This window comes from Paramisgurnus dabryanus, chromosome 1 (genome assembly GCF_030506205.2).
Source record: "Paramisgurnus dabryanus chromosome 1, PD_genome_1.1, whole genome shotgun sequence".
Taxonomy (NCBI): domain Eukaryota; kingdom Metazoa; phylum Chordata; class Actinopteri; order Cypriniformes; family Cobitidae; genus Paramisgurnus; species Paramisgurnus dabryanus.
In genome coordinates, this window is record NC_133337.1 from 56,784,245 (window position 1) to 56,793,085 (window position 8,841).

The 8,841-nt window shown below is 39.7% G+C and overlaps 1 protein-coding gene across 2 annotated transcripts in view; it reads left to right on the top strand.

Moving 5' to 3' along the window:
• Positions 1-7,290, top strand: part of mrtfba (myocardin related transcription factor Ba) — a 29,739-nt gene extending 22,449 nt beyond the window's left edge. Inside the window, exons 9-16 of one of the 2 annotated variants that reach the window (XM_065242493.2) lie at positions 506-756; positions 1,226-1,394; positions 1,483-2,253; positions 2,361-2,483; positions 3,509-3,676; positions 3,757-3,879; positions 5,221-5,281; positions 5,716-7,290. In XM_065242493.2, the coding sequence (XP_065098565.1) occupies positions 506-756; positions 1,226-1,394; positions 1,483-2,253; positions 2,361-2,483; positions 3,509-3,676; positions 3,757-3,879; positions 5,221-5,281; positions 5,716-6,182 (2,133 nt within the window). In that variant the 3' untranslated portion in view covers positions 6,183-7,290. The remainder of the gene's footprint in view (positions 1-505; positions 757-1,225; positions 1,395-1,482; positions 2,254-2,360; positions 2,484-3,508; positions 3,677-3,756; positions 3,880-5,220; positions 5,282-5,715) is intronic. The other variant, XM_065242495.2, reaches the window with a different exon arrangement.
• Positions 7,291-8,841: the final 1,551 nt, after the last annotated feature.

An 8,841-nucleotide genomic window follows, 5' to 3' on the forward strand; every position in this document is an offset into this window, starting at 1 on the left:
ACTTGTCATAAATTAGTCAAAAATGAACAAATAATTAAGTAAACTACTGCCCGTCCCCAGATACTATTGTGTGTCGACAATCTCACAGACTGACGATAGGACGATCTCAAAATGGGGCATATTGCCCAACACTAATTAATATGTTGATTTTTTTTTTTTTTTTTTGGAAACACTGTGACTGTGGATCTATCAAAACACTGTTTTTTTGAGCATCCCAACCAATCTCACATAGCAATGCTGGCTAAATCAGTGATGCGAATATGAAGCAGGACTATCTGTTTGGCCAATAACAAACAGGAAGAGTGTTTAGGAAATCTGATAACAGCTATTGGTTTTACAATACTTAAAATAGTGATGCTAGTAGAAATAACATACTTAACTTAAATTAATACTTCACTTAAATTATTGAGTAGAACTCTTGGCATTTTGCATTGCTAAATATTATATTGCATTGCTATAGCTCAACAATTTAGCTATAAAGATTCAATCTCTTCTCAATCTACAGCAGAGTCAGCCTAAGGTACCTGGAGATAGGAGCCGCAGCAAGAAGGGCAAGGAGGCCAAGTCACGTGTGAAAAAATTGAAATATCATCAGTACATTCCCCCAGACCAGAAACAAGAACCTGACCAGGCCCCTATGGACTCCTCATACGCTCGATTGCTACAACAACAACAGCTATTTCTGCAGCTACAGATCCTCAGCCAACAGCAACAGCAGCACTATAACTACCAGACCATCCTTCCTGCACCTCTCAAGTGAGCAATAACATCCGGTTCTGTGCGTTTTTAATCAATATATAAGGCCTAATTGTTTTTAAAATGCACATTTGGTATCGAATTGTTTCCCAGTGCTATCATTAAGTTGAGCACAGGCATGTGGTTTGGTAAATGTAAACAATATGTCATCTTTTAACATGCCTATTATGAAGCCTATTTTTTGGCCTGTCTTTTGTAAACGATGACTGTGTATGATTGGTTATAGTTGGAAGAAATCGTGTGGCCAGTGCCTCAGGACCATTACCTAGTTTCCAATAACAAATCCTGCTTAGTGATTACATTAATGGCAGGAAGTTGATGAGGTTTTCCTCTACTTCCTTTTTAATCTCCATGTGTCCAAGATTTATTTAACTGCCTTTGTTTTCTGCCTCTGCATTGTTCAGTGCGTTTATTTATTGAGAATTATTTTGTTCCCCTCTTTTCCTATCTGTCACACATTGCTCACCAGGCCAGTAATAGAGGGCCAAAACAGCAGTGCAACAATGGCTATCAACAGCACCAGCAGCCTTCCTGCTTCCATTGTGGTGTCTCTGCCCACCGGAACACCTGTTCGGCCTAACAGCACCCTTTCCAACCGCAAGGCTGGCATACTACCAGCCAACCTGGAGGAGATGAAGGTACCAGAGTTTTACTTTCCACTTTACTTTTCCATCTAAGTTTACAGATTGCCAGTTGATATCTAATCCAATTGTTGTACTTTGGCAGGTGGCAGAGCTGAAAATGGAGTTGAAGTTACGCTCCCTTCCTGTGTCGGGAACAAAAACAGACCTTATTGAACGCCTAAAGCCCTTCCAAGATAACCCTGTTGCTTCTGCACCCAACAACTGCAACGGGCCTAACACACAACCCTTTAGCACCCCTATGGAGGTATCCAGCACAACTGTAACACTCATGCCAATCCAGCAAACCTCCGAAAATATGATCTCCACTCCACCCATTTCCCCTGGTTCCACAGAACTTCACAACAAAGAGGAGGCATCATTGGAGGCACAGAACCGCAGCAGCAGTAGTTTTGTAAAAGCGCCTCCCGCTCCTCAGGAGCACGACCGGAGATTACACGAAAAAGAAAGACAGATTGAAGAGCTGCTACGTAAACTAGAACAGGAGCAGAAGCTGGTGGAGGAGCTGAAGATGCAGCTAGAGGTGGAAAAAAGAAGCGGACAGGTTGTTTCACCTGCAGAAAGCAACAACAGCCCGTTCTCCTTGTTGGGCTCTGTCAAAACTGAAAACGCACTCCCACCCAACTGCACATTGGGTTCACACACTACACCAACTCTGGTGAAGCTTGAGGATGCACACCCTCCTCAGATCACCGCTACCCCTCTCCCTCAATTTATTATCAGCCATCAGGGGGTCATAGGACAACCTCAGACTCTTCTTACCACTCAACATGGGGGCACGCAGATCCTTCTTCCCATGTCCCTGGCAAATAATACCACTACCATCCAGCTGCCTAACACTAATGTCAAACTGCAGGTACATAAACTCTTACAAGTTGTCATCTGTAAGTGTGGTTTACTTAGCGACTTGGATTTAAACCCATTCATTATCACTCAAATGTCATTTTAAATGCTTTTCAACAGCAAGTCTTGCCAGCTGCTGTGTCACCATCAGGGCCAGGCCTAATTCAGACTCCCCAGCCACAGCCCACTAAAACTGAGAGTCCTACATCACGGCAGCTAGTCAGTCACAACCAAATAGTTCAGGTCAGTTCTTATCCACACATTCAGTATATATATACTGTTGTGTATATACACCGATCAGCCATGACATTATGACCATCGTCAAAGGTGAAGTGAATAACACTGATAATCTTGTTGTCATGGCACCTGTCAGTGGATGGGATGTATTAGTCAGCAAGTGAACCAAGTTGTCCTCGTTGATGTGTTAGAAGAGGAAAAATGGGCAAGCGTAAGGAACTGAGTGACTTTGATAAGGGCCAAATTGTGATGGATAGACGACTGGGTCAGAGCATCTCCAAAACCGCAGCTCTTGTGGTGCCATCAGAGCAATTGAAGATTCTTATCTGGCCATGTCATCTGGTCATTTCTAGGCTTTCACTCCACTGTAATCGGCCTGTCCTGGCAGCAGGACAGCATCCTAAAGTTTCCTACAACCTCATGCCTATAAAATTTGCATAATGACTAAGTCTGGCCCGAGTCTTGGATAAGGGCGACAGTTATCTGTTGGTTTTGATAAACTGATAACGTTACATGCCAGCGATACCTGAGGTGGACTTTTCTTAAACACACAACAAAGCCTTTAGTTATGCCAGGCAGAGAAGATTATAAAATCGTCAACTACTGGTTGATATTTGACTAGACGGTGTAGGGATGCACCGATACTGGTATCGGGTATCGGCCTCGATACCACATTTTCTAAAGTACTCGTTAAAAGTCCCCCGATACCTGGAATCGATACCACGGTCTGAGAAATGTCTATGTTTGAGCGGCATGTAAGGGGTTAATGCCTCTTGTGTTGTCCACAGAGGCAGAGTTAACAACAAACTGGAAAACTAGTCCTTTGTTTTTTTGTTAAATTATATGACTAAAGCTGTTACCTGTAAATTTAAATCATGTTTTTTTATTAAGTACTCGGTATCGGTATCGGCAAGTACTGAAATGCAAGTACTCGTACTCGTATTCCAAAAAAGTGGTATCGGTGCATCCCTAAGACGGTGATGTAATGTCTGTGTGGATGTTTATATATTAAGTTGTGGTTCTTTATTTAGAACATGCCTGTGGGCATCTCCGAAGGCTCAGGTTTCCAACACGGTCCTAGTGAGAACCCAGCAGGCCTTGAGATACCTCAGTGTTTCTTAAGCAGCTCCCCAGAGCATAGGATCTCTCATCGGGCATCCCCCGTCCTACCCTCACTTATAAACGGCCCAATAAATAAGGTAGATGTTTCCTCATTTTAAATTTTTTTGTGTGTTGTGTTACCGTTCTGTTCTACATAATGATTTATTCTCCTTATTAGCCCCAGTCCTCCTTCATCCAGCAGTCTTCAGCTTTCAGCCAGGCACCCATAAACAGAGAGCCACCCCGTTACGAAGAGGCAGTCAAACAGACAAGAAACCTTCAGAACCCCACTGTTTCAGAGGTGATAACTTTATCACACATCCATGCATCCATGCATGCTTATGCATAAAAAACACGTTTTGATGTTTTAAAAATGATCTTACTTGTTATCAACTGGTTTCATGTCCAACAGAAGTTTTATAAGAATAAGATTGTAGGTAGTAAGAAACTCAATTTGCATTAGCAGTGCAAAAGGTCACGAATTTGAGAACTAGGGAACACACATGGGTGATTGTCACGAAATTCAGATTAAGAAGGTGTCCAGCATCAGAATTTTTTAAAGCCCTTGAAGCCAATATTTTTTTTGCACATATAAGATTAAGGTCTGAACTTACTATAACCATTATTTTTAGAGTATTTAAAAATATTTCCTATAGGATTATTTACATTTTTTAGATTATCATTATCAAAAATTATCATTACCACAACATGATATGACATTAAATATATGCATTTACAAACTCATGTATCGGTAATGAGAACTAAAAAGTTGTCTAGGTACTATGACAAACAAAATTTCAACTTTTATCTGGAAAGAAAAAATAAGAACTGCTTACCTGGTAGCCATCTTGAGTGTCACAGTCAATTATTTATTTTTTAAATGTTAGTTCCTTGAGGGCTTAAACAATGATTGAAAATTGTTACGGAGGATGAGAAAATTGGTCTTGGACACATTTATATTCCTTATTATTGTCTCTACATTTACCAATGATCCCAAATATCACATGTTTCTTTACTGTAAATGTTTATAATATAACATGCACTAAAGCTTTTTATTTTTTAGGTTTTTTTATTATAAATATTTCCATGTCAAAGAACCCAAATCCAGTCATGGACACATTGGGGTAATTAAAATTTTCCCATTAAATGTGGAAAAAACAACAAAATTGTTTTTTATGATGTCATTTGAAATTATGTGCAAAATAGTACATGAGATGTTTGTAACTCTATGCTTCTTATTTTGATACTCTTACTTTGCGTTTACTTTTTTTTTTTTTAAATGTTTTATGACACCTCATAAGTCTAATTTCGTGAGAATCACCCACATACTAATAAAATATGTATAACTTATAATGCACTGCAAGTCATTTTGCATAAAAGTGTGTGCCAAATGCATAAATGTAAAGCAGAAAGTCAAAACTCCTGTTTGTTGACCATTATAAGTCTTTCGAAGTCATATGTTAGCTTTGGTTAAATAAAACTGATAAAAATTTCATTTTTTAGGAAGAATGTCCACACTGTTCTTGTCTTGACAGCTTATTTTGTTTTTCACATAAGAAAAAAATAGAGGGTCGAAATGGTTTTTGCATTAATAAGTGTATGTTTCCTAAATGAAAAATAATTTTTATGGTTGATTTTTTAGATTCCCACAGCAACTAGTCAACAGATGGACGATCTCTTTGACATTTTAATAGAAAGCGGAGGTAAGCTCTTTCAATTAAGATTTTATTTTTTAAGCTAGAAGAATAGCTTTTTATGCATAAGTGGAAAAAAACAGCATTTCAAGAAATGCTGCAAAACTTTGATAAGTAGTATGAACTGTCAGGTAAAACATACATTTCTATAACAGCAATTCATGTTCCTATGTTTTGCAAGGCTATGCATTCGACCATGTGCATACGTTTGCGTACACACAAAACACAAAACTATACTAGACTATACTCTTAATCAGACATCCCTAATGTTTTCTTATACTTTAAAATATTTTGTAGTACATGGAATCTGCCAGATTTTATTTCACTTCAAGTTGTATACTTATATAACCGTGTGTGTAACAAATATAAAATCTTGAATCTAAAGTCTCAGATGTTTTATTTCATGAGAGTCCTCAAGGCACCTCTCATTTTGTTTCCTGCAGAGATCACCCCCTTTAGTCAACAGGACCCATCTGTGCCTAAGATGATGCCTGTCACCGCCAGCATCATCACTCTGCCTATCAACACAGCGCTTTCCCGACCGCCCGCCCAGGTTCAGATGGCACCCCCGCCGGCATTAATGGAGCCCATGCCCAGCCTGGCCTCCCTGGATTCTGACAACCAGCTGGAGGCCCTGCTGGACGGCACGCTGTGTAGCGACACAGAACCAGTACAGAGGACTTTGGGCCTATCGGACGAACTGCAAAACCAGATCTTAGAGCACCCCAGTTCCCCAATGGACACTTGTGATCTGGGTTTCAACGACCCGCCTTCTTCCTCCCTCTCCTTCGGCCTGGACAATATGGAGTGGCTGGACCTTACTATGCCAGGTCCCATAGGCGGACTCAACTCGCTGGGTATCACCTCTGAATTCCTGGATGGGCATGACCTGCAGCTACACTGGGACTGAGGGGAATCGCTTACTGTCCTTGAAACACATTTCTTCATTCACATCTCACACAAATGCTGATTGTATGTGGGTCTTGAAGTAGGCTAAATGGGGATCTTAACTTAAAAATGTAAAATCTGTCACTTAACTTAAATCACAAACTTAAAAAACATCTCCTCTTGTTTTCTTCAAAAGTAAAAAGTCATACAAGTTTGAAACAGAACAAGGGGGTGTACATAAGGACAGATTTTTCTTTTTTTGGGTGAGCCATCCCTTATAAGCTTGCAAATGAGACCCGAGACCCGGCGGGGTTCTGTTATCGTCTTGCTTTGAAGAAGGCTCAGCTGTATACTTCACTAATGCTGTGGTTCTATTCACCATCTGTTCTTATTCACATCAATGCTCTTGTTGGATTGAAATGGGCACTGTGGTGGGTATCGCTGGCTAAATTCTGGTTGTGCTTTCCTTTCTGTGCCATGCTGTGGAGGAGCTACTTTGGGCGGATTTAATTATGCGGTTTTGTTCATTTTGTACTTCCTTTGTGTGCCATTGACTTCAGATTGGTTTTGCATTCAGACTACAAATAGCAGTTAAAGTCCTAGTCCTTCAAAGTTTCAGGTGCTATGGTACAAGTTTGTACAAAATTGACTAACCCTGAGCAACAACACCTTTATCTCCCCAGTCTTTGGTTGGGAGTGTCTGTATAGAGGAGAGACACCTCACTAAATCAAACTACATTTCCCAGAATCCTCCATTTTGACTGCAGCAACAGCCTGATGTGTGCAGGACGTATTGTGGCAAATTAAGCGATTCAATGTTCATATCATTATTTTTAGATGTCCACCTTTTTGTGATCTGCTCTAAATATTTAAGAAATTTTGTTAAAATGACTAGACGGGCAGACTTGTTTTGTGAAGTGGGTACACTTGCAGATGTTCTGTAAGCATATAAAGCATATGGACAGGCTTTGTTTGGTTAAGAAAATAGCAGACAGACGTCATCTTTTCAGTCATAGGCGGCGCACAAGGAAATTACATCGTAGATCAATTCATAGTCAACTTCAGTGGTAGACGGTTAAATCTATTTCCAGAATCCAGTTTAATGTAAAATCTCTGAGAATTTTTTTTTTTAAGAAACACTTTTTTGTCACATTTTTTTATGTGAATCATTGTGTACAGTATGTGATTATTCGTCATATGCTGCGTATTTGACAACGAATGATTCTTTTTAGTCGTTTTACGTGCACCATACTGTAGGAAAATTTGTCTGTGTTTTTCCCTGTTTGAATGCAGTTTAGTTTGGCACAGTGCCCTTTTTTTAAGTTCTTGCTTGTTTGTTTTTTGTTGCCGTGGAACGAAATACTGACAGAGACTCTTTAAAAAAAATGTAAATGAAGCCATATTTCACAGCTGACACTAAATACAAAGGTCTTTCTATCAGCACTATATTATGTACGAACATGTATGTCATGTCGTTATGAAAATGCAAAACACTATGTATCAAAAGTGGATTAGTTCAGCTAAAGCGGTTACTGACTACACGCCGCATGTGAAATGCTGTGGCAGCTTAATAATTCGTTTTTTGAGGGTGTCAGAAAACAAACTTCTCAAGTGTTCGTCCTGTTTGGTTGTTGTACGTCAGAATTTAAATCGATTGCAGGCCTGTTTTGTTTTTGTGATGGTTCACATTTGCACCATCAGTTATGTTCGTAATGTCAGTGTGCATGTTTGTATGTTTTTGTGTGCGTGTGTGTGTATGTGTTGGTCTGTTTTTCTTTATACCGTTTGTTCTGCATAAAAAAATACCTACAGACCTTTTGAATGAAATACAGTATCTGTATAAAATGAACATGAAATATATTGGCAGCATGTGAATAATGTAATTAATGTAATATCTATGAGAGAAGCACATCCTCTGTTTTTATCGTTCTATAAAGTTCTAACCTTTTTTATTTTTTGCTCTAAATATATTACCTGATCTGTACCATCTGCCAATTCAATAGATAGAGCCTTTTTGTTAAGTAGATGTAAATTTGTTTCGTCATTTACAAGATGTACAGCATCTTCTTGCTGCAGTGATGAACTGTTCATCACGGATCAATCGCACAACATCAAAGCACCTTTACAGATGAGCTTTTTGCTTCAGTGTTCTTTGTGTTATCAGCTCAGATGTCTAACTGTGCGTTCACACTAGACGCGGAAGAGGCGGCTAAAAAGTGTAGTTGGTCGCTTCATTCGCGCATGAAAATGTAGTCATTCGAGACATTCACACGTAAATTTGTGTCATGGGAGGGGCTTATATAGCTCAAATGAAGTAAACTTACCAGATTGTTCGACCTCCTCACTCTTCAAAACAAGATCCTTTTAATTCCTGTAAAAGTATGAAGATGTTTCGTGTAGCGATGATGATTGTCCTACATTGTTGTTTTGTTTTTCTGCCTCTGCTTCCTTCCTGTAATCAGGTCACTGCTAGAGCAAGCTCCTGATTGGTTAACGCGGCGCGAAAATCCGCCAAAGTTTAGATTTTTCAACTCGTACGGATCACGTGGCTACGCTTAATTCGCGCTTTCCATGCCACAGGATGCCTATTCGCGTCTTTGCATTGACTTAACGTGTAAATCACTTGTGCTTGCCACCTCTTCTGTGTCTGGTGTGAACGCAACGTAACTGTGCATTCACAC